A 26,608-nucleotide genomic window follows, 5' to 3' on the forward strand; every position below is an offset into this window, starting at 1 on the left:
GAAAAAAATGTTCTTTTTTCTTGCCAGACGACGTTAAAAGCAGCTCGGTCTCTCCGTCAGGCAGAAGAGACACTAGACTTCCTATGTGTCCTCGTCTTCCTATGTGTCCTATGTGTCCTCGTCTACACCAGCGCTAAGAAACTGCCTTTCCATTATGCACCAACAAGCCCACATCACTACGCTCTCCGTCAGCTAGAATACGGCAACAGTCTTGTTAGGGCGACAAGCATTAGGCCGCAAATATCCTGGCAAGAAAAAAGGTTCTTTTTTTCTTGCCAAACATCGTTAAAAACTCATTCGGCCACGGCTTCTTGCTGCTCACATCTTCGCAACGTATGGATTCCGCATGGCATGCTTGGGGTCACCGTGCCTGCGATACTGCAACATGGCTGGCCACAGAGGCGTAGCCAGAAATTTTTTTCGACCTATGTGATCTGAAGTGGGTGGTCGGGCAGGCAGATGTGATCGATTGTCATTTTGTGCTCTCTATGCCATGGCAAAAAAATTTCGGGGGGGGGGGGGGGGGGAGGGTCACGGGCCCGGTGAGCCAGCCCTGGCTACGCCACTGGCTGGCGACGCACACACTAGTTGCTCCAAGGCTTGCTCAGAAATGCAGGAACCACTCAATGGGCTTAAACTAATATCGTCGTGTGCTCGTGCTATGCAGCCTCCGTGGGTTCGCGGTCGCTTTGACGAACGAGCCGCTTCCGAGGTGGCCTTTCTTCTCGCCGCACTAACACGTCTTGTTCGTCGGCTGTCAACGAGGTTCAGAAAAAAAAAATGCGCGACCACTCCGTTGCAGCCATTAAGCGACAGACGGTACCATTCACCAGCAGCCCCGAAGAAAATATAAAACACGTGCGTCGAAGCTTGGCGGATGGATCAGATGCCGCTGACGCCTTCTTATTTTTGAATTTTGACTGAGCTTTGTCCCGAAGTTTCAAAACCATACGGTTCCTTCTTCGGAGTTTGAAGAAGGGACACACATGAAGAGGGCTTCTTTTCTTGTTCGGCGGGTATGAAAGGGTGGTTTCAGGCGGCGGCGGTGCGTGTCGGCAAAAGAACAGGAGTGCAAGGGCTTGAGCGGAAGCATGAGTTGAACAGTGAAGGGGGTGGGGAGCTTTCTAGACGTGTGGACGTGTCGAAATCGTCGTACGCCAACACCCTCTAGACTGATGTTGGGTACAGAGACGCCCCTCTCTCTCTCTGTTTCTTTTTGTTTTTTTTTGTGCTGCACAGAAGGAGTAGGTTGCCTTGAGCGCTGTTCACGTTGTTTGGGCTCGTTTGTGTATGTCAGGATTCATTTCCGGTAGTTGGTTTCAACTGCGAGGACTGTAGTTTCAGGTAAATTGATTCGGCGGTCTGCGTCCTCGTAATGTTCGGCTATGGGATTGCGATCTCTTGCAAAATTGGGGACGTCGTTCCCGTCTTTCTTTCAGGTTCTCGTTTCAGCTGGCGTCGCATCCAGCGAAATTTTGTAGACAGTGCCTTCAATTTTCTCTTTCGGTGGCAGGTCGTTGGGAGCGATGGTTTGGCTCACGCCTCGGATAGTAGAGAGTGATGCATTTCTGTGGTGGTGTTGATTGGGAGGGGGGGGGGGAGGCGTTGCTGGATGTATTAGCTTGCGTCGTGTTTTTGGAAGTGAACTGCTTTCTGAATAAAAGACTTTCCGTAGCCGTTCTTGGTGAATTTCTTGAATATGTCGTGTGTTTTTGTTGTGTTTTTTTTTTCATGTTGTTCGCTGCAGTGTGTTCCGGCTCTTCGCATTAATGTCTAAGGCTAATATCTTCCGGATTTTGGGGGGATTTGAAGGAAACTGAAGATATCTGCTTGTGTAAGTGTTTTTGCGGAGTTTTATTTTCACGCTACAAGAACATCCAGAAACGGCCGGGAGTCTTATGTTTCAAGGCGAACCGAATTCTCGTTCAACTAATTTATATGAGAGAGAAAAATTATGATCTAGGATCTCTTGACGATCGAAAAACAGTCGTTTAGACGTATCTGAGAAATATTTTTGGTTGCGGCTGAAATGAACTGAGAGCTCGTCCCTCGATGTGTTCCATTGTTATATTTACCGTGGCATTGCTCTGTTTTTCTAATCAAAGGGGCAAGAAAATAAAAAAAAAGGGCCAGACTGACAACCAGTGAAAGCACCTTTTTTCTTGCAAGGCTGCTTGCTTGGAAGTGAACGCAGAGCCATAGAGCATGCACTTTGCGTTCTTTCAGTTTAGGAGTAGATGAGTGAATAAAACACATTTCTAGAGCCAGTCAGGGAAAGTCGACCTCAAGACACCTCTGGATATGAAATGAACTTTGGACTCCCGGTGAGGACAGCGGGGCAATTAGGGGGGGGGGTTAGGTCGGCTTCGGGGGGGGGGGTTTACAACCCCCGAAACCCCCTCGGCGGTGCGCCACTGGTTGCATATAAGGGAATGATAATTCAACTTGATTACTATATTAACGATAACAATAAGCAGTACAAATACATTATACGAAATTGTGATCTATCATCTTATCGTAATAATAATAATATTTGGGTTTTAACGTCACAAAACCACGGAGCCCTCCACTACAGCGTCACTCATAAGAGTCACGCCGTAGTGGAGGGCTCCGGAAATTTCGACCACCTGGGGTTCTTTAACGTGCACCTAAATCTAAGTACACGGGCCTCAAACATTTTCGCCTCCATCGAAAATGCAGCCGCCGTGGATCATCTTATCGGAACTGTACACACTGAAATACCATTTATACTATACATGTGCTTCTACACTTCGAGCTTGCCCCCATAAGTTTTAAATAAATTGTTAGATTTGTTATTAATAATTATTACTATTACCAATTCCCTATGCGTGAGTGTGATAATGTGCATCACATCTGCAGACTTTTCCTGACTTTTAACGTTATGAACACGCACTTTCTCATCAATTTAGTGACAGGCGATTTTTTTACCCCTGCAGTGCTGCTTTCCCGCAATATAGATTTAGAAAAACTCTTCGGGAAAAACATCCAGCCAGCGTAACCACACCAAATTGCAAACACATAGAGAGGTTGTCCTACTGTACATGCCACTAGAGTGAAATTAGCGAATAAATTATAGTTGCGCTACAATTAACTTTTCAAAAATCACCCCATGTATTTTCAATAGATGCACAAAATTGTCGCGGGAAAAAATCCAGCCGGCGGATGAAAACTAATCGCTATGTACAGCATAAGAACGTTGTCAGCATTAAGGTTAAGTGCAATTTGGAAAAAATAAGGTAATAAATTTTTAAACAACGCTCCCCATAAAGTTGACTCCTGACCCGAATGTCGCGGAATCGAGCCCGGCCGCGTCGGCTGCATTTTCGATGGAGGCAAAAAATGTTTGAGGCCCGTGTATTTAGATTTAGGTGCCCGTTAAAGAGCCCAAGGTGGTCGAAATTTCCGGAGCCCTCCACCACGGCGTCCCTCATAATCATATCGTGGTTTTGGGACCCCAGATATTAGTTACGCTTCCCCTTCGGGTCGACTTTGCCGCAGTGGTCCCAGCGACGAATCAAGCGGCTGTGCGAGCAGGCCGAGTTACACGGAGGCGGCCACGGAAACCAACCACCGCCGCCGCCGCTCGATAAGAGCGCTGCCGTTGCCCAATGCATGCGCCATCGCTAGAGCGCACGCTTGAAGAAGGAAGGAAATCGCCGCTTTTTTACTCAGTCAGTTCTGAAAAAAAAACTTTGTTAAATAGGGTTTGGTGGTCAAGCTAGTTTTTTCATTCGAGTTGATAACACTAAGCCCTGTGGGTATTTGCTGGGAAAGCGAAATTTCTTCGTTAGATCGGGCTCTTCGTAAAATCAGGTTTCATTAGATCGAGTTTTAACAGTATCATCATCATTAATGCGCACCTTGGTTTTAGTATATAAGGAATGTTAACTGAGATAAACACATAATTTATGTAATTTCACATAATTCTGACTCAAAAATACTTGAATGAAAGTTTTTATTTTATAGTTTTTGCATGTTACTTAGACTACATTGTAAATGAAAATAAGTTAAATTTGTTTACTAGCTTCCAGTATTAGCAAAATTGACAGACTTTGCAATCTTGTCTTCCACTATCGATTGTTTCTTGTCATGCTTTGATACCTTCTGGTCTGGGCGTGCAGCAAAATATATTTGCTTCGCACCCGGTTGTTGTGCATTGAGTGGAGAAAAGCACAAGGCAAGCTACTCTTTTTGAACACATTGTTGTGCAGGAGCCCCAAGCCACGCAACCGGCCCTCATTCCGGCATATTCTGATGCACCTGGACATTGCAGCCGTGGAGATTCTGAGCACGCCCAAGGAGAGCTACTTTGCAGCCCAGGCTGGCTGGAAGGAGGAGATCCGACGCTACATGCAGAGCATCCGTCAGGAGGGCCAACCTCAGGGGGAACAGGAACTGATCCGGCGCCGGAGGGAGGAGCTTCGGCACGCGCAAGATATTCGCCTGCACTATGAGCGCAAGCTGGAGCGCACCAACAACCTCTACATGGAGTTCACGGCGTGCATGCTGCAGCTGGAGCAGCGTGAGCGTGAAATCATCCGGTGGGTGGTGCCACGTTATGCGCTCTTTGTCTTTTTCAAGGGAAACATTGTACCCGGCTGAGAAGCACCCCCAAGAGACAATGTGTATGATTTTTCGGAGGGCTGGGTTTCGCAGGTCTTATTTCTGTGACGTGATCGGTCTTCGCCGACACTCATAGCATGTTTGGAAATTGTTCTGTTAATATTATGCGCAGGACACGAGTAACAGTTTATTCTAGAGCTAGCGCCTGTGACAGTGGTTTAATAAGGCACATCTCTAAAAGCCGACGCATTGTCGTTGCACAGGCAGTGTTGCTTGTACCTTGAGTCACAAGCACCTTCCACATGCTCCTCAACCCAAAAGGAGGAAACGGCAAGTGCGCGCGGCTGCGAGGAAACAGTGGTGGATGACCACCTGAATGGTTCCTAGATGAAAGGCTTAAATCGGCTCGCTGGTTTTCCTTGTGTATCTACCTTATCGAATGGATTTAGGAGCCCCTTCGAAACGTTTATACTATAGGGGTGTGCGAATATTACAACTTTCAGATATTTTTCGAGTAGTGTTTGCTATTCGATTTGATTCGCACCGGAGTTTGACTGTTCCAACTATTCCAACTTCCGGCAGATAAATATACGCCTAGTGCGTGCCGACGAAGCGCCATAGGCGGCGAACTCGGTCATTTCTCTCGGGAACGCAAGCAGACGGCCGCCGTGGTTTCCTACGTCGTTGTACGTGTGTTTCCGCGTTGTTCACGTTTTCGTAGTGAAATGAGCAACGTTCGTCGTATATGTGGTGGCCGAAACTTCAAGAGATGTCGAATAACAATTGATGTGGAGTGGAGTGCTCAAACACCTAAAGAAAAACGAGCCCGGAACACGGTTTTACTTATCGCAAGGCCTCCTGAGCAAGAACGACGGAAGCTATGGATCGCCGCTGTTCGTTGGCCAAGGCGAGCCGCTTCGTCATTGTGCGAGTTAACATGTCGCTTCTTGTTCTAATGGTTTAGTTCTGCCATATCGGTGCTCGCTGGATGCACTCGATCATGTAGACACTGGTAGACGACCAAAGTTATAAGCCTGAGCATGTGTTGGTTCGGTTCGACCGCCGTGCCCCCCAAGGGCACTTCGCTCAAACGTTCTATATTTCAGAAGTGTTGTAGTTCGGGCGAGTTGATCATCCATGAACTTATAACTTGTACTAGCGCGGTACACGTACCGCGCTATTACAAGCTAAGTTCTATATTTATTATTTACAGAAACAGATATGCAGCAATGGTTGACTTCAGAAAGAACAAGAAGTGATTGAGACGTCACCTTTGTAAACAAAACAAAGCGGATGTTCACCACGAGCTGTACTTCGTAGCTGGGTCTGCGCGACGCGCACCTTTGATATTCACCGGCATGACGATTCACTCCACGCGGACGTTCGTTCTCCTCCGCAGTCGGTCATCACATGTCTCCTCGGCGACCCTCCTCAAAACTTGTCACTACTCCCGCGGCGTCATCTCTTGATACTTTACTCGCAGCACTAGATCATCAAACAACACGCCTTCTGCGGTCGAGCGAACGATGCTATCACTAGAACGACGTAACTTCTTCGTTGACCAACTTCTCACTGACTGACTCCGTCGCCGCGCGCTTGCATTGCTTGCATCGCCTGTATCGGCTCGCGCCTGGGTTCGGGAAGGGAGAAGGCGCGTATGATTCATCTGTGCGTAGCACAGCGAAAGCTAGGGAAAGGGCGAGATTCTCTCACCGATTCGTCTGCGGAATCAGACGGCGCCGCTGGCGCGCTGCTTTGCTTTCTCGAATATGCCGATATTTCGCGTGCGTTGGCTGGGTCGGTGGCGTCTTCTGCGGAGAGCAGGCACAACTCTGCTACGTTTGTCTCGTGCGCGACGATCTTTTTCGCCGCGCCGGACCGTAGCGTACCCGGTCGCGTAGAGCGGGAACCGAGGCGGCTTTCAACCGCCCGGTGGTATGGAATGGCCACACCTCCGTGCGCACTGACTTCGTCTGCTGTGCAAAAGAGTGACCCCCTTGCCTGGGTAAGGCAGGTAAGGTACCGATCCTCTCGTCGGCGTGGGGCCGCGAGAGTTGTCGCGTCTGTTCAGCTCTGAGTGGACGCGGCACCCTTGTCCGGGGAGGACCGTTCGATCAAAACAAAATGATCCCGCTCTGTAACCCGGGGCGGGAACCCTGCCGGGGCGGCCGTATTTGGATGATGAGGGGTTGATGAGTGTTATAAACTCTGGGACATGGTGCTTTCGAGTGCCAAGCTCCCCTTCCTTTCTGACAACGGTAGGGTAAGGGGCGCGCTCTCGGCGCCTTTTTATGCTTGTTTTTTCGATGCGCGCGCTCTGTCGCGCACAAACCGTCGGCTCCAGGCTTTCATGCCGTCGTTCGAAATCGGCGACGTGCGCTTAGTTAAGCGCTCGTTCGTGACAAACATCGTGCACAAGTCCACTTTCGTAGATGCCCGCGCCTTTCCTGCAGCTGCCAGTGCAGAATTGGCGGGCACCCGCACGAAGGGCAGATAGCAGCCGCGAACTTCATCCATCTCCTCACACCCAAGCTGTGCAAAGCGCTGTCGTCTGCTCGGCTTCCCGCACGTACTGTCGGCGGCGCCCGCTAGGTGGCTATCAGTGGCGCCTCTATTGGCCTCGAGGCCCACCACTGGAAACGCCGGCGCCACCGTCGGCGTGACGTGCTTGGCAGGATCACGTGGCTCAGCGGCCGCGTCGGCTGCTTGTGGCGCACTGCCGCGCGCTTTGAAAACGAGTTTCAAGTCCCACATGCGCTGCGGTCTGTTCAAATTCGGAAGTTTTCTGTCATTTTCTACTCAATTGAAACCATTGTAATGAAGTGGCTGCCTCCGAAGGCGACGAACATGGGGCTCTACCGCTCGGTGCCGCGCTTACGCAAAGAAGCCCAGTGGCAGCCTGCACTGGTAAGCGCGGGACAGGAAACAACGTGAAGCATGGGTTGTAAAGCTAAGAACCGGCAAGTAGCCGTCGGCTACGAGTCTTGTGTGCAACAAGCACTTCCGCGACGAAGACTTTCGTTACTGCGTCGGGCCTGCAATGTTCGGTGAGTAGCAGACAGCGCGCACTGAGACGATGGCTCGCGCGCGCTTCCCGCCGGCAAATGATGCTTATCTGCCACAGGATGGTAAAAGCGCTACCTTTTACCACGTGCGATGCCATCTCAGAACACTCCAATGCGACCTCTTGATCGTCAGCCCCGTGCTCAGCGTCCACAAAATCGGCTGCAGATGCGCAAGTCATTGTTTAGATACGTTGAATTAAAAAACGCACAGGGTCCTTTATGCATTCGTTAGAGATGACTAGAAGGCGAAAGCCATCTTCTTCTTGTCAGTCGATGTACTGATTCTCCCGTGCACCCCTCCAAAAGCGTTCTGCACCTAAAGCGGTTTTGCACGGCCTCCGTGGCAATGCAAAGCGACTATGACGTGTGAATACGTCATCATGTGACGCCACATTATGTGACGTCATGATGACGCTACATATTTTGGCGATCTGTGACGTCGTAATGACGTCATATGGTGACACCATCACGTGACGATTATTCTTTGCATCACTCGTGTTGACGCCGCCGACGCGGGACGCCGACGGGCAATCTTCCCATTTGATGAGGCATGCATTGCTTCATAAGCTACATAAATTTTGCATTGCCTCCGTGATCGGCCCACCGGCCAAACCCATGTATTTTCTTGGAGCCTCATTTATTTACGTGGGAAAGATGCCACCCTGTTGGTGTTAGACACGATACTGCTGCCAAAATTGCTGGGGTACTCGCTAAATAATTACTATCCTGTTTTGCGGCTGCTGGTTGTGGAGATAGGTTTGCGAGACGCTTACCCTACGAGGCGACCGGCAAGGGACGCGACGTTCTCCACTGCCGCAGCGAACAAAGACGCTACGGCCGGGTTCGTCGATTCGGCACGGCGCAGAAAAGGCACTCGAGGCAGGAGGTCAACAAACAACACGGGTTTATTAACCCAAGATGCAGCACAGTACGACAGTCACGGGCTTGCAGGCCGTAAAGGGAACTCCGCAAGACCGATCGAGTACGCTTGCCAGCGGCGCTACGACTATCACACAAAGGGCAGCAGTCGAGCACGCGAACGAGAAGCCGCCTGCTAGAGCAGCGCGTCAACCTCTCATGCTAGCCTGAGAGCATCTCACGCGGGCAAGCCCGCGCGAGACAGAAGCGAGTGCAAGGGTGAAGGGGGTTGTCACTGGCGGCCAATGAAGACAGGCGTTGCGCAGTGACGTAAGCTAGCTTGGTGGCGTGAGCATGTGAGCATGTCGAGGCATGCCCGGACGCGTGCCCGCGCGCCGATAAGCTGACGCATGGCTCGCACCAGACAAAGAGGCCTGGCGCTGCCGCCGTGGTCTGCCGATTAACGGCGGTTCCCGGCGCTCGAGCAGCGCGGGGCCAACACACGCGCTAGCTGGGGAACGAGGCGCCAAAGGGAAGGGCGCGCTCGATTCCCACATGGTTGCTGCAATACCTTCTATTTTATTCACCGCTATTTCAAGTTCATGTGGGTCCTAGTTCACAGCCGACGTTTGCAGAACAAGTCCGGCAAACGTTACTGTATTTTCTTTCTTTTCCTGGGCGTTGCATGCTACTACATGCTCGGTCTCGTAGACTGGTTCTCCTTCCACCAGCAATCTCGAAGTGGTGAAGCTTTGGTCTATGAATTTGTTGATGACAGAGAGCGGCAAGTTCACTGGAATGCGAACGGAACGATAATTAAGGAGCATTAAAAAAAAGGCGTCGCATTTGCTCACGTTTTGTGTGAGCACCAAACGAAACGAATGCGTTGAATAAAGAAACAGAAGCAGCGGCATTTGCCCGCTGAGAAGACCGATCAATACGCAGTGCGAGACAACTTGTCAAATGACATTGAAACGTACCCGAATTTTGTGGAGATAGGTTTAGCACAAAGCCACGGCCGCTCGATCTCCCCCCTTTGGTGCGGCCTGCCGATTCGTTTCCCGAACAAAAGAGCGCGCGTGAAAGGAGAAGTTGACTGACTGGCCACGACGGGAGGTGAGGGCGCTGCATATCGGCGAGGCAGTCGCCCTTGCACCTGCTTGCACTGCGTCGAGCGAAGGTGTAATCCCACTAATCCCTATTTTGTGACAATCGTATCCTGCCGTCGTGCGGTCAGCATGCGATGCAGTTTTGTTCTTCTGGACTGTTGTTATGTTTAAAGCCGAGCTCTCTATCAAAAAGCTACTGAGTCCATTCTTGGCCAACTCGGCTGGTGGAGATCTTAGCAGCTCGCTGGAAAACATACTCGGGCGTTCTCGGACACAACTTTCCCGCAAAGGCCTCCGCTTGTGAAACCTTGCAACATTTGTGTGATAAGTCCTGCGTATCTGAGGCTATTTACGAAGAATCATTACCGATAATTGCCCGATTCATAGTATACCGAGATGCGTGTCGCGGAAATAAGTACGTCACGACGCGTAAATAAATCCGCGTGCATGTTTACGGAAACTAAGAAAAACGCAGTTCTTCGCATGACAACATCGTCGGCCCTGCTCCAACAATTTTTTTGCCAGTGTACCCATGTCACCGAAATACCTCAAATCTATACTGCGGCTAAACTCCGTATCATCGGTATTCAGGAGTAAATTTGGATTTGGCTCGTACAGATTGGAACATTTCATTTGGGCTTGAATTAGCTCATAAAAAAGTCTAAATCGCTGCGAATGAATGATATAGCAATATTTTGCAACAAAATTAACACCATCCTCGTGCTTCCGTCGGTGCCGTTCTTTGTTGCATGGGCGTAATGATGATGACTAGACTTGTAGAGCGAGTGGTCCTTCGAGGCAAAAGGCGCACCATTCTGGACTGTCGGTAGCGTTTTCTTGTTCTTGGCATCTATTCAAGGCCTTCCAAAATGCTTCAGCTCTCCTTCTTAGCTCGTTTTATGCCCCGGCCGCCATTTCGGATCACTTCTTCTCAATGAATAGATCGGTTCTCAATATACTTGTGCATTGCTCGTCATTTGTCACGTGTTGTTGTTATTTGTGGTTTTTGTAGCATATATTTTCTTATTCTGCACAATAAACTCCATTGGAAGTTAGCGCTCGTGTGTCTTCTTGTCCTAGTATACAATCATCATGACATACCAATCAACTAGGCCAAGAAGCCACCCTGCTAAACCAATATCTTCATTTCAGCTGTCTTATATTTCAAGTGTACCATCTTGAAGAGAAGGAATGAAAGAAGGACATGATACTGTCGAGTAAAACTCGAAAAGAAACGCCAAGAGGCAAAAAGAAGTAGGAAAGTCGGCCTCTTACTCTTTATATTTGAGTTTTGCCCAACAACATCGTTCTTGAGTCAGTACGAATTCGCCCAAGAAAAACTAATTGTGGAACGAACGCACGATAGCAAACTAGAACACAAATGAAACAGGTTGGATGCTGCCATGTTGATTGTTTTGGTCACGATTGTTGAGGCAGCGCTGGTGGATCAGGCCCAGTTTTATTCAAACAGGTGTAGCATTTGGCTCATTTTTTATTCGAAACTGCCTTTTTGAGTTAACGTTACGATCAGGAATTGCCCCATTTTGATTACAATTGCTTTAAAATTGAAAGACACTTAGACTTGCTTAACGCTCCCGTGAAATTTACCCCGGTTTTGGTTTCTGGAGTTGGGTCTTTTAGAAAAAGAAATAAAAAAAACGCCATACATATACGCACAAAATATTATGCCTGAAAAGTCGATGTCGCAATAAAAAAAAAGAAGACGAAGAGAAGCTTTACACACAACAGTTTATTAGCAGGAAAGGGTTCCTCATATACATATCCTTTCATCACGCATGCGCATACAGGAATAAAGCAACGCGTGTACATTATAGGCGGTTGCGCATTAATTCAAATTAGGAGTCCAGTAAATCGAGCCGAATTATAAGTAAGCCGTCTATCGCTTTGCTGGACCCCTAGTTTGAATATATGCGCCAACGCCTGTGATTTATACGGGTTATTTTATTCCTGTATGCGCATGCGTGGCGAAAAAATATATATGAGGAACTCTTCCCTGCTAATAAACAGTTGCGAGTAACGCGTGTCTTCGTCTTCTTTCCTGTGTTCGCCGTTTTATTCCTTGCGATAATATGTCTCAGCCAGTCATCTGCCTCTATTCCAGCTAAAGTGAGCGCTGCCTGTTCATGAGAACGTCTCTAGTGAAGCATGACAAAATACTGAGCAGAACAACATGAAACTGCCCGTGCAGAGAGCTCAGTCTGGCTGAAGGGAGCTTCGGGAGAAACCCCCGCTTCGCCGATAGCGAGCGCCATAGCCGACGCAGCGGGTTGAAAGGGAACTACCGCTTTCACAGGCGGAGAGGAGCATTCGGCGGGCCGCACCAAAGGGGGGATCGAGCGGCCGTGACAAAGCTTACCCTACGAGGCGACCGTGAAGGGACGCGACGTTCTCCACTGCCGCAGCGAACAAAGACGCTACGGCCGGGTTCGTCAACTCCGGCACGGCGCAGAAAAGGCACTCGAAGCAGGATGTCAACAAAGAACACGGGTTTATTAACCCAAGATGCAGCACAGTACGACAGTCACGGGCTTGCAGGCCGTAAAGGGAACTCCGCAAGACCGATCGAGTACACTTGCCAGCGGCGCTAAGACTACCACACAAAGGGCAGCGGTCGAGCACACGAACGAGAAGCCGCCTGCTAGAGCAGCGCGTCAACCTGTCGTGCTAGCCTGAGAGCATCTCACGCGGGCAAGCCCGCGCGAGACAGAAGCGAGCTCAAGGGGGAAGGGGGTTGTTACTGGCGGCCAATGAAGACAGGCGTCGCGCAGTGACGTAAGCTAGCTTGGTGGCGTGAGCATGTCGAGGCATGCCCGGACGCGCGCCCGCGCGCCGGGAGGTCGCCGCATGGCTCGCACCAGACAAAGAGGCCTGGCGCTGCCGCCGTGGTCTGCCGATTAACGGCGGTTCCCGGCGCTCGGGCCGCGCGGGGCCAACGCGCGCTAGCTGGGGAACGAGGCGCCAAAGAGAAGGGCGCGCTCGATTCCCACATTCCCCCCTCCTAAAGACCGAGGCCAGCCTGTGAAAGAGGCTGTCCGAGGCCAAGTGGCAAGGTCAGCTCAGCCGCAAGGGGGCTGGCCAACGGGGCAAAGTCCAACAGCGGGGGTGTCGTCTTCCCGAAGGTACAAGTCCATAGGTCAGCCATGGCCACGCAAAAGTTCCACCGAAAGTTTCACCACAAGTTCCACCACCGGGGAGAGCCCACCGCCGGGAAGAAGGTCCACAGCCCAGGAGGAACCGGGGCAAGACTGCACAAGGGCGGGCAGCCAGCCCGCTTGAAGCTCACCGGACTGGAGAAGTTGGCAGCCGGGAACGTACGAGGCGTGGCTGCCAGTTGCGTGCGGCAGCCAACCGCCGAAAGTCGCTGGGACGGGGGCCACACAGGAACGGCAGGCAGGAACAGCAGGCAGCCAGGAACGGAAGCCGGAGCGACCACGCTCGGGCCTGGGCCAAAGCTTGAGTGGGCGGACCAGCCGCCGAGGGCGGCTGCCGAAGCTGCCAGGTGGGAAAGGCAGGGTGGAGGTGGTGGCTGCAGGCCAGAAGGCAGGAACCAGGCCACAGCAGGAAGGACCACGGAACAGCAGGCCAGCTGGTCAGGAACAGGCTGGTGGCACGGTAGAGCCCGGCGCAGGGAGACGACAGGGCGATGCAGGAGTGGACAGAAATGCCCCCGGCATAGCCGGCTTGCCAAAAAGGGGTGCCTGCCTGACAGTGCTGCCCAACAAAAGGGGGCGCTTGCCAGGTTATGGCTTCGACAACACACCAGAGGGTATTTTCGGCCAAGAGGGCCTTCTACCACTTCCAGACGTGTGCCGCCGCACCTTAGCGGTTATCTCCATTCACTGTCAAGGTATGGAATGAAGTCCAGCTACCTGTTAGTGGGAGAAAGGTTGCTTAAGTGCGTTTCCACAGGTTCTACCGGTGGCGTGACTTGGGGCCAGCCTTACGGTTTTCCTGCGGTTGTGTGACCGCCTCCCCCCCTCCCAAGTCGCTGATGCGGGCAACGAAAGGGTTTGAGGGCGGCTGCATGAGCCCGGGGGTCTTGCCCGCACGAGACTGCACGCATTGTCACACGAGGAGTGAAGAGCGTCACGTTTATGCCTGGCCAGGTAGCAGAGCGGCACAACTTTTAGAAAGTCTTACGGCCACTCGCATGTCCGGCCAACCGCGAGTCGTGGAAATAGCCGAGGGTGACTTTCCTTAGACTGCGGGGTACCCCCACCTTAAAAGACTCCTTGGGAGCTTCTTCCGGTGGGATGTGGAGCGCAGGAGAACTCCGCCGGCGACAAACAGATGCGAATCCAACGTGCCCGCAGCAATACCAGACTGCGTAAACGGCACACGGCGCGGACAGCAATACCAGACTGTCAATACGCGCCCGCTCCTTGGGAGCACGGCTCTTGGAGCCCAAAACGGATCGCACTGCTGTGCCTTTGGTATCTCTTCTCTGCTTAGCAGGATACCGGCTGAAGTGACGTGCTCACCCGAGGCGGTCGACTCGAAAGTCACTTCGCCGTCGGGGTTCGCGCCTTTCGACCCATTGGAGCCAGGGGCGCCGGAGTCTACTTGGTGCAATTGCTCTCGGGAGTGGCGGACAGAAGTGTCACACGCTGAAACGAGGGCACGCGACAAGGCGTGAGCCACGACGTTTGAACTCCCTTAGCGCACAACGAAGTCGTACCGCTGCAAAGTCAACGCCCAGCGCGCGAGGCGGCCCGAGGGCTCGCGCAAGCGCTTAACCCAGACTAGCGCCATGGGGTTCGTTTCCTCCACCAATGGCACTCCATTGACATAGCAAACAAGCTCCCGGCGAGCGAAATCTCGTGTGGCGTGCCGTGCTTAAAGGCAACGGTAGCCACTACGAGGGTTGCAAATGGTTGTAGGGCGCCGAAAGTGACGACCCTGTAGCCACCGCTTGGGAAGTCATTCACGATACCCGTGCGCGCGAGAAAGACGCGACCGAGAATCACGGGCAGCGAAAGACCAGGGAGATGCACAAAGCGCCGTCGGCGCGCGCGATTCTCCCAGTGCACAACCAACCGCGAAGCGCCGCACGAAACAGCGGTTCTGCTCGCGAGATGGAAGGCAATGTTTTGCCTGGAGCCGTGCCGCAGTTGTGTGCAGCGGCTCCGAGGCAGGCGCCGCCGTTCAAGGGTCGCACGCCTGTTCTCCGCCATGCACGCCAGACCCAAAGGGGCCAATAAACGGCACAGAGAAGAGAAGGGTTTCCGCACCGACGGATGCACGATACCTCACACGACGGGCAAACGAATCGACGACGGAGCGCGGTTACTCAGATTTGCCGAAAACGTCGCCCAGGCGCGCATGAGGAACGTGATCGTCGGAAAACGCGGCGACGGTGTCGCCTATGCGAGCTGGCTCGCGGACGACACTGTCAACCCTTCACGCTCGTGACAACGATGGGACAGCGATCGTGTGAATGCCAGCACCATGTGGCCTAAGTAGGGACGCTCCGGTGCGGCGGTTTGGTCACTCAGCTGCGCTGCTAACAAAGGAAGGCCAGCGAGCGGAGACGACGCATTGGAGGGGCCAGAAAGCACGTACTCCGCGTGTGTCTCGACCAACTGAGAAAACCCGAAACTGGCTAGGCTAGGACTGTAGTCCACATTCGAGCGGTTATCACCAAAGGAGGCCCAAAACGGGATCTCTCCCGGTGGCCGAAAGCCGAGGGCCGCTAAGGCGAGCTTACCTCGTGCTGCCGGCGCCGTCCGCATCGAACGAGATCAAGTCCGTCGCCACGGGATCAAGCAGGAACGAGCGCCTCGAGGGGGACTGCTCTGATGCCATGCCGAAACCACGTTGGGCGCCAGTTATGTGGAGATAGGTTTAGCACAAAGCTTACCCTACGAGGCGACCGTGAAGGGACGCGACGTTCTCCACTGCCGCAGCGAACAAAGACGCTATGGCCGGGTTCGTCAACTCCGGCACGGCGCAGAAAAGGCACTCGAAGCAGGATGTCAACAAACAACACGGGTTCATTAACCCAAGATGCAGCACAGTACGACAGTCACGGGCTTGCAGGCCGTAAAGGGAACTCCGCAAGACCGATCGAGTACACTTGCCAGCGGCGCTGCGACTACCACACAAAGGGCAGCGGTCGAGCACACGAACGAGAAGCCGCCTGCTAGAGCAGCGCGTCAACCTGTCGTGCTAGCCTGAGAGCATCTCACGCGGGCAAGCCCGCGCGAGACAGAAGCGAGCTCAAGGGGGAAGGGGGTTGTTACTGGCGGCCAATGAAGACAGGCGTCGCGCAGTGACGTAAGCTAGCTTGGTGGCGTGAGCATGTCGAGGCATGCCCGGACGCGTGCCCGCGCGCCGGGAGGCCGCCGCATGGCTCGCACCAGACAAAGAGGCCTGGCGCTGCCGCCGTGGTCTGCCGATTAACGGCGGTTCCCGGCGCTCGGGCCGCGCGGGGCCAACGCGCGCTAGCTGGGGAACGAGGCGCCAAAGAGAAGGGCGCGCTCGATTCCCACAATTTAGACCGAAAAATAAAATAAAAAAAAACACTGAATCGTCGGGACGGCAGATCACAAAGTTGCCATGCGCACCGAAGCCGCAGTTGTAAGGAAATTGTTATTGAACTGTTCTGATAGCGTCCGCGCAACAGTAGTTGTTTGTTTACTCACAAATTCTCATATTTTGCGGCCTAAAGTTCACAGCGCGGTGCCAAAACGCGCACGTAGCAAAAGCGAAACCATCAGTATGAACATACATGCAGACGCTCATGCATGCAGAGGCACCGTCAGTCGTCGCGAACCCGTGCGTTCGCTGGCTTGAGGCTTCTTTCTGTTATGCTCCGTTTGGTTATACAGGCAGTCTACTCTATAGCGAGATATTTCACATAGTTTGCACTGAGCGAGTGACTACCTTTCACGCAAGAAGCCGGTTCAGGGGTCTCCAACGCGGTGACAGCGTGAAGCGGGTGCTCGGTTTTCTGCAAAGAGACAGCGACTGTAGATTATCTTGTGCTTTCAGTTCGTCGAAAATGATTATTTTGACAGTAAAGAACACAGTTCCTTTCAAAAGTACTTACAGAAATGCCCTCGAGGGCTTCCGCGAGGTGTTTTTGTAGAGCGCGGACAGCAAAACCTATGGGGAGCGCGCCGGCGGTATCCTGCCTAGCACGCAATCGAGGCGCGTCCGATAGAGGGCGACTCCGTAACTCCTCGAGGCCAATAGGTGGTGCACAAGGCGTATAGTCAACGTCCCATTTTCCGGACTATGGGGACCGCGTCCGAAAAATCGGGCAGTCCGAAGAAGCGTTCAAATCGCCACAGCCACGTCCGAAATAGCTTCAATGGTGCCCAGTACACTTATTAGCAGGGGTGTGCGAATATGAAATTTTTCGAATACGAATCGAATACGAATATCCACCTTCGAATATCGAATCGAATATCGAATATCAAAGGAAAAATGCCTCCCCAGTAACAATATTTTATTTAACATGTAGCTATTTGAAAAAAAAAACATTAACAGCCTGACTGGCAACACAACATACACTGCTATCTCCAGAACACAATGTCCAGGCTAGCACATCACAACACAATCAAATATCACGGCACAATGAAAGTAATGACTAGCTGTTATCATGAAGAAATATGAGTTGCTCCACATGATCAGGCAGCAGGCGCTCCCTTCCAACAGAGACAACACCCCTGCCACTTAAAAGGCACGCTCGCTTGGAGCAGAAGTGGCTGGTATAGGGAGGTACATGGGGCAAAGCTTTGCCAGATTGGGGTATCTGAAGGTGCCTGCAGTCCGCCACTAGTCACATGGGTCATTGTCTTTCTTCAGAAGTGGTCCCGCATAGTGAACGAGTGGTAGTGCGGCACGGTACGGCCGCATAATATTGAAAATGCACGGTTACATGATCGCCAACAGCGCTGCACGTCGGAGATGCACCAGCAATAAATCATACGTAGTGGGGCGCTCATCGCAGGCAGATATCGTGCCTCCGTGTACTTGCGATGTTTATCGCTCCTCTCGGCAACGTTTTTAGCTATACGAACGCAGCAGAAATGTGGACGACGAGTTATTTTATGCATGATAATCGAATCGCATATTCGAATTTTTCGAATATTCGACGTTATCGAATATTCGAAACTTTTCGAATACACGATCTTCGAATCGAATACGAATATTTCGAATGTAATATTCGACGAATATTCGAAACTCTCGAATATTCGCACACCTCTACTTATTAGGTATTTCGGTGCGTGCCCAGGCTCTTGTGAATATATTTAGTACCTGTGTCATGAGTAAAGGGGCACGGGGCGCGTGCCGGACAGCGCAATGCGTCGATGGTGTGCGGGGAATGGAAAAGTACCCGATGGTGTGCACCACCCGCCACGTCGACGCAAGCCATTGGCCGGAGAAAGGCGCGTGCCACGCGACCCGAACTGAGGTGCGGAACCCCAGAGGATCAAGCAGTCATTGTTCGGTAGAGTCGTCGAGGAGCAAGGTGGCGTAGGCCAGCGTCGCGTCCGCGACGGGAACAGCAGGGCTGAGTTCTGGAGGCAGCGTTTTGCATGCCCCGGGAGGGTAGCCGTCGACCTCGGGGTCTACCGAGCGAGGCGTCCTGGGCTTGCGGCAGCCTCAGCACGCAGTTCTCGTGGCACCTGCAGCACTACCACAGCTCGGCAAGATGACGGCGACCCACCAGCAATCACCGGAGAGCCACGTCGACAGTTCGACCCGGTGGCACCAAGGGGAGGCCAGGAGGTAGGCCTAACTGGACGAGACGGATGTTCTCGACGAAGGGCCGGAGGATCGGCGACGAGGAAGACTAGCGACGCAGCGGATCGACGACGACGACCCCAAGACGTCGACAGCAGCGGCGACGACTGGGCAGGGCGTCGATCTTCGCATCGAATCGAGGCGACGGGCAACACGAACCGTAAGAACGTTCGATTCGCGTAGCGAGACTGAGGCGCCATAGTGGCCAGACTTTAGAGTGTGTCGAAGTCAAGCATAGCTTGTAGGCTTTGCGATTTGTTAGAGATTGCGCGCTAGAGCGTCATGTTTTCTAACGTTACTTTTTGAATATGTCACTTGTAATTAATTTTTGGTGTTAACTTCTTGTTTGCAGTGTTGCGTTCTATAAAGTGTGTTTGTCGTGACGCCACGGTCACCCGCCTCGTTCACTCTCCCAACTCCATCACACATTGCAAGCGCTCCCGAGATACGTGACATAATAAGTGGCGAGCCTGTGCCAGGATTTTTCCAGCGTTTGGCCCAGTCACGTACCGTCGGGGGTTGCAAGGATGGATTGGGAGAAATTGGCGGCCGTGGCCAGAGACTGCGAAATGAATAAGGAGGAGACGATGAGGTTTTTCGAGAACGCTCAGAAAGAGCGCGAAAGAGAGTACGAGCGTGAGAAGGAACGCGCGCAGAAAGAACAGGAACGCGAGAAGGAGCGTGCGCGTGAGGCGCGGGAGCAGCATGAGCGCGAGAAGCAGATTCTCGAGCTCAAGTTGAAGTTAGCCGAAATAAATGTCGCTCCGCGCAACGACGCTAGTCGCGCGAGTACCCCGACGACGGCGTTGGCCAACTCGTCTACTCCCACGCCGAGACAAATTTGCCCAAGAAAGCTAATGGCACCCTTCGATGAGCGAAGGGACGACCTCGATGCCTATTTGCATCGGTTTGAGAGAATCGCCGTAGGGCAAGGCTGGGAGAGAAGCGAGTGGGCAAATGCCTTGAGTCTGTGTCTCGTGGGAGAGGCCTTGAGTGTGTTTGGTCGCATGCCAGCCCAAGAGTCTCTAGACTACGACATAGTAAAGAAGACTTTATTGGAGAGGTTTCGGCTAACTGCCGAAGGTTTCCGGGACAAGTTCCGAACATGTAAGCCCGAGAATTCAGAAACGGGCAAGCAGTTTGCATGTCGCCTATCCAACTACTTCGATCGTTGGATAGAATTGTCCGAGACGGAAAAAACGTACGAAGGGGTGCGCGACAGGATGGTTGGCGAACAGTTCCTAAACCGGTGCAGCAGTCAATTGGCGGTATTTTTGAAAGAAAGGAACTTGCACACGGTGGAGGAGATGGCCAAGCAGGCTGATCAGTTCATGGAGGCACAAGGGTTAAGGAATTTGGAAAAAGACAAAGACAACAGTAAGGAAGAAGGGAGCAACAGTGAGGCCCCAATGGGTAAACAAAGGGCACAGCAGCGGTGTTTCTTGTGCGACAGAATAGGGCACATAGCCATGAACTGCCGCACAAGCACTAGTCGACAAGAATCCCACGTGATATGCCAATTGTGCCAGAAAAGGGGGCACAAAGCAAACGAGTGCAGGAATAGACCGTTAGAGCATACTGCATGTGCAGTAAGGTCAGAAGAGAAGGAAGAGGTAGTCGGTGCTGTGATAGATAGGTCGGAAGGGGTTAATATGCCAGTGGTGGAAGGTAAAGTAAACGGCAAACGGGTAACGGTATTGAGGGACTCAGGAGCAGATACGGTGTTAGTGAGGAGAAGTCTGGTGAATAAAAAGGATTTCACAGGGAGAATAGGCACAGTGGTCTTTGTAGATGGATCCAAGAAGGAGTTACCCGAGGCGAAAATAAGGTTAGATACTCCTTATTTCGTAGGTGTACTCACAGCGAAGTGTATGGAAGATCCCATCTATGATGTGATATTGGGAAATAGGCCAGGGGTAAGAAGGGTGGATGACCCAGTACAGCGTGAGAAATATGCTAAACAAAGGAAACAGGTAACTGGAAGCCCCAAGAGCATTGAAGCTAGTAGGGGGAGTGGGAAGAGCGAGGCACGAGGCAAGGATAGAGTGCCAATGTTGGAGTGTGTAGGTGTAACCTCTGAGGAGTTCTCAAATGAACAGAGGAGGGACAGAACTCTGAGGCACGCGATAGATAGGATTGGCCGTAAACCAACCAGAGAGGGATGTAGAGACGGAGTGTCCTACGAATCAGTCAAGGAGTTAATTTTCCGTAAGTTTTGGAAAAGAGGGACACTAATTAGACAACTGATGGTGCCAGCACGTTATAGACGGGCCATTTTAGAGCATTGGTATGCGAATGGGTTCAGAGATACACAGAACCTGCGTGGGGAGGTGACGAAGGAGGCATTTTGGCCAGGCATACAGAAAGATGTCAAGCACTTTGTGCAAAGTCACCAATGAAGCGACGGATTGTGGCATGGTGTATTCTCGTACCTTGGAGATTTTAGTGTTCTGGACAATGAACATGTGGTGTGTAGAACTAATGATAGTGGTGTTGTATGAACTATGTGCGGTGAAGTAAATTGTGAGTGAAAGTGCGTGACAAAGTGGGGAAGTGAAGGTGTGCATAGGTCAAGCAAGGAAAGAGGAGCACAAGCTACAAGACACTATCAGAAGAGCAGAGGGCCATAACCCTGAAGAGGAGGACCAAAGCAGTTTTTTAAGAAAAAACTCTTAAAAGGGGGCCCAATGTCATGAGTAAAGGGGCACGGGGCGCGTGCCGGACAGCGCAATGCGTCGATGGTGTGCGGGGAATGGAAAAGTACCCGATGGTGTGCACCACCCGCCACGTCGACGCAAGCCATTGGCCGGAGAAAGGCGCGTGCCACGCGACCCGAACTGAGGTGCGGAACCCCAGAGGATCAAGCAGTCATTGTTCGGTAGAGTCGTCGAGGAGCAAGGTGGCGTAGGCCAGCGTCGCGTCCGCGACGGGAACAGCAGGGCTGAGTTCTGGAGGCAGCGTTTTGCATGCCCCGGGAGGGTAGCCGTCGACCTCGGGGTCTACCGAGCGAGGCGTCCTGGGCTTGCGGCAGCCTCAGCACGCAGTTCTCGTGGCACCTGCAGCACTACCACAGCTCGGCAAGATGACGGCGACCCACCAGCAATCACCGGAGAGCCACGTCGACAGTTCGACCCGGTGGCACCAAGGGGAGGCCAGGAGGTAGGCCTAACTGGACGAGACGGATGTTCTCGACGAAGGGCCGGAGGATCGGCGACGAGGAAGACTAGCGACGCAGCGGATCGACGACGACGACCCCAAGACGTCGACAGCAGCGGCGACGACTGGGCAGGGCGTCGATCTTCGCATCGAATCGAGGCGACGGGCAACACGAACCGTAAGAACGTTCGATTCGCGTAGCGAGACTGAGGCGCCATAGTGGCCAGACTTTAGAGTGTGTCGAAGTCAAGCATAGCTTGTAGGCTTTGCGATTTGTTAGAGATTGCGCGCTAGAGCGTCATGTTTTCTAACGTTACTTTTTGAATATGTCACTTGTAATTAATTTTTGGTGTTAACTTCTTGTTTGCAGTGTTGCGTTCTATAAAGTGTGTTTGTCGTGACGCCACGGTCACCCGCCTCGTTCACTCTCCCAACTCCATCACACATTGCAAGCGCTCCCGAGATACGTGACAACCTGCCACAAACTACGCTTGTGCCAACCGCCATTTTTTTGCGTCTCGTGATGAGCGCCGTCGATACCAGCAAAATGCGGAATAAATTACGGCTCTCGCGCAAGGAGCGTTTGGAAACGATGACGCGGAATATGTGGTGGAAGAGCGGGACGACTCATCCGGCTTTTGCCGATGCGTGTGCGCGCGTAAACGAAGTGCTGCTGTACGAAAATCTCCGCCGACGCGCAGCATTTGCTGCCGTGTGAAGCCGATCGTTCCTAGTTGTGTGCAGCACATTGCCAACTAAGCTGACGCCGTCACTGCCGGGGCGCTTGCTGTAGCCAGTGTTGTACACGTTCCTCTAAAACAGGAACGAAAGCTCGTTCCTCGTTTCTTCGCAATCTTGGAACGAGTTCCCGTTACAAGTTCCTTCAGTGCGAAAGGAACTCGTTCCAGTTACATTTCGAAAATAGGAACGTGTCGTTACATTGACGTTACATTTCAATTTTAAATGTGAAGCATTTCTTAGCGAACCTCAGGCACTTTGCCCGTTTCTATCTAGCCGCCTACGTCTGGGCGCTCTCCTGGTCGTCTCCATAACTTGTAATATACCAAAATGGGCATACCAGGGCATCAGTGCATGACGAACACGATTCACTGGTCATGTCATGAATAACGCAAAAAAAATCGGCAGATCCCACGTACCGTGGGAATCGATGTTTTGCGAAGCATGCGCGGGATGGTGACTGTGGCGTCATTTTTCAAATTGAGCGAATTGTTACGGAATGACGCGAGAAAAATGTGGAAGTGGTATACGAACACTCATATGTTGAAGAGTCGCATATGTATTATGTAACCAGTTGCTTACAGTTGCGTAACGATGCCAACAGCAACATGGGTGTTACCAACACCAGACGCGGTAAGCTGATATGTAGTGCTTATATTCTTCAGTACTGGATAGCGCGAATCCGAGGAGGGCAAAGAAGCAACACAGATGCACAGGACAGGTGTTACTCGCAACTAAGCTTCATTCAGGAAAGTTTGCCTAGATATATAGGGGAGAACCGGTCAAGTTTGCCCGCCGACGCCAGCGCTTGCCATTCCCCTGCCGGCAAAAGCGTACATCGCTTTCGTTCCCATGCATTTGCGGAGCGCGCGCTGCACGTGAAAGTCCCCTCGTTCGTCGATGTCACCCCGACAGAAAGGGGGAAGCTATTGCTGCGTCTTAGGTTGTCACAATGGCCATGCAAACACGACGGGGTCGGCTCCACTAAAGTCCCTAGATTTTTCAACAGGGAAAAATCTAGGGACTTTAGGCTCCACCAGTGCAATTATACCGATTCCCAAACAGATGGCACAAAAAAAGCAGACGACAGGCATGGATGCGAAGCTCACGCTTGAGTGGGCACGACCACGACAACTACGAAAAAATAAAAAAAAAGCATTAGCCGTTGTTGCACGTCCGTTTTTTTTTTTTTTTGCAGATACAGTCAACTAGTTGTTACTGAGTGTGCAGGTACAGCCCGTACAACACGGTGCAGTTTCGATAGTGGCCAAATGCCTTGACAGCAATTGGCTCTTGCCCCCCGGAGATAGCACACAAAAAAAAGTTTTTCTGAAAGCTGGGCGCTCGTCATTTCCCTATTAATAATGCTATGTCACGTGATAGTACGCACGCTGTTCGTGAACTCGGAGTACCGGCTATGAGAACGGCGATAATGCAAGGAAGGACACGCGAGATAGATGTCAATTTTCGTTGCGGGAAAGAAAGAAGTCCAAAATAGACCGTTTATTTTTAGAGTGTTGCGTACCGCACGACAAATCGAATGGTTGCTAGTAAATTAAGGTATCCCAATTATAATAGTAGTCACAGCGCCAGGGCCGCTTAACCTAAAGCACAAGAAGCGGCCTTACCCATGCATCCAGTAACAAACATAGAGAGTACGTAGTACACACAGCAAGCCAAATAAAACAGGTATATAATTATGAACGAACAGAACATTGTGCTAACTCCACGTCGTAAACAGCGTCGTCCTTCACTTGCGAAATGCACTTCGCGCTGACGAGGACGGCGTCGTCTGCTATCACTTGCTCCGCATTTGCTACATGACTGAGCAGACGCTGATCTCTCACGAAATTGCTGCCACGCGGACAGAAGCGTGTACATCCTAACCGCGCGCGAGGCGAAATTCTCAAAAACACGTGCAGAACGCGTGCAGCGTGCGAGCAAAGCAACGTTAGGGTGGCTTAGCAACGTGTTTCCAAGGCAGGTTGAAGGGGACAGCGGACGGGTCAACACTCGAGTAACCAGTTTTCTCCCTACATTGACTGACAGCGCCCTAGAGTTACTGTATATATTTTTTTTATACCTTTAGTAACTCTCTACAGCGCCCAGCGCCCGGCAGCCTCGTAGCGCGAGTGTCAGCCGCGTCACTACTCTCGACACCAGGCGCCGCCTGGTGGTGCAGACGACGGCGGGGGCTGCTGATGGCGGGAGGTAATAGCCGCGCTTGCGTCGCGTGTTCGCTTGCGTCAGTGCTTTCAGAGCTGTTAGAAAGTTGCGGTCTCAGTTGCTTGATTGCCGCACACTCGGAACGGCAGTGCAATGTATAAAAATTCGTCCGGGTGGCACTGCGCTGTCGTTGGGTGGCCGAACACCGAGACAAAAAGGAAGCGGCTGATGCAACAGAGCTGCGACGTTCACGGGAACACGAGCAGCTTGTGTTTGTGCAGCGTGTATTCCAGACGTTTTCAAGGCCCTTGATTTCGATAAGTAATATGTGAGCTGGTGCTTTTGCTCAGGAGGCCATATTTTCTACCTATTCAAAGGGCTGCACTGCAAGTGTATGGGTTAAAACGGGACCACCTGCTGGATGAAAAAAAAATAATAATAAACTGAATTACTAGAACGACAACGACGAATCTTGAATTGAGAAAGACAGTATTCATGCACCTCACCAGATATTTTCTCAAACTGCGAAGCCAATTAACAAATGTTTCTTAATTTTGCCTGAAGACTTACAGGCGCCACCACAGCTGCCGAGTGGAAAAAAGCTTCAGTTATTAACATCCCTATCGGAAAAAACAGCGTTTCCAGTGTCTCCCAGTGCCTTTCAGCGCACTGGGTGGCGCTGGAAACGCTGTACAGTGTGCCCCAGTGTACTACAGCGCGCTGAGAGGCATTGGGACAGACTGTACAGTGTGGCCAGTGCCGCCCAGTGCGCTGAAAGACGCTGGGAATACTGTACCCAGTGGCCCAGTGTCTTACAGCGCACTGGGAGGCACTGGCCACGCTGTACAGTGTCTGCCCGCGCACTGGGAACGCTGGCAACACATTGGAAAAAACTCGGCGCGCTGGGTGGAATTCGTATAAAATTTGGTATTGCGGTCGCGAGAAGTCGAAAGAAAGACTTATCAAGTATTTTCAAAATAATATTTTATTCTGTGTCCTACGCATATCTAGCTTTAGCTTTAGTTAAGCGATGAACGTACGTATACGCTAGAGCAATCATCTGTCAAGCGCGCGCGCTTTCTCCGAAGTGTGTGACCGAGTGTCGTACATGTAGTTCATGTAACTGCATCGAAAGGACTTATCACTCGCAACACAATACGACATTAGTCTTACAATAACACCAACCTACCCTACCAGTCAGTCCTTCCATGTGGGCTCGAACCGCTGAAAGCCGCACCATGGCCGCACGTCACCGGCAACAGTGAGCCAATGGAACGTTTAATCTCGGCGTTTTTAGCTTCTGATTTGTGTAATCGAAGGTGTGAATATGGCCTCGCTTTAGTCAGGTATGATCGAAACTACATTGGAACGGTTATTAGATTCCTCGTAATTGAATATCCACGTTCTTCACAGCGATCGTGGCGCACGGAGTACAGCTGTAAGCCTAACGGTCGGTTCGACACTGGTGAACTACTGCGGCTGTATATTACACCGAACGTAAACAAAAAGAAAGGAAAATATGTTCAAACGGGTGACGAAAACTAAAGTGTTCAGTGTGCAGTTGAGATAAACATTGTTTTCTACATAGGTATGAATAACTGCTTAGCGAGTCAGTGCGATCGCCGCAACACATCTGCGGTTACGCTAATATTTTTTGCGGCAAAACGTACCAGATAGACGTTCCGAACCCAGGCAGCACATAACAAATTAACTATCGTCTGTTAGCTTCTCGCTGATATCTGTGTTTCTAAACGAGAGAAATGAAAATACTGGCTGCCGGAAGTAGTTATAAGACGAAGAAAAAAAGAGACCGGCCCACGTCTTCCAGGTGTGGCGTAGCAGTGTCGTGTCAGACTTACGATGCACGGTGCGTCGAGGTGGTGGGTTCGAATCCCGCTTGCTCGCTCTTTTTTTTTTCTTTTGTTTTTTTTTTTAGGTGCTTTTTTGTCACAGTGCTCGTGTTTCCGCCGTAATTACGATCTGGACATGACCACAGTTTTTAAAAACAATTTAAAAGCCCGATTTCGGCCCGTAACGGGTGTCCCAGTGTGCAGCGTGCCAGCGTCCGAGTACCCAGCGTCACACTGGTCCAATAATCATGTATGGCACTGAGACAGTGCCACTGGGTTTTCCGAGGTCATATTTAAGATTGAGCGT

The 26,608-nt window shown here is 51.7% G+C and overlaps 1 protein-coding gene across 1 annotated transcript in view; it reads left to right on the top strand.

The window, feature by feature from the left end:
- Window positions 1-26,608, top strand: part of LOC119379502 (mitogen-activated protein kinase kinase kinase 13) — a 419,538-nt gene that overhangs the window by 161,044 nt on the left and 231,886 nt on the right. Inside the window, exon 4 of the mRNA XM_037648803.2 lies at window positions 4,233-4,562. Coding sequence (XP_037504731.2) covers window positions 4,233-4,562 — 330 coding nt within the window. The remainder of the gene's footprint in view (window positions 1-4,232; window positions 4,563-26,608) is intronic.

The sequence above is a fragment of the Rhipicephalus sanguineus genome, chromosome 1 (assembly GCF_013339695.2).
Source record: "Rhipicephalus sanguineus isolate Rsan-2018 chromosome 1, BIME_Rsan_1.4, whole genome shotgun sequence".
NCBI classification, from domain to species: Eukaryota; Metazoa; Arthropoda; class Arachnida; order Ixodida; family Ixodidae; genus Rhipicephalus; species Rhipicephalus sanguineus.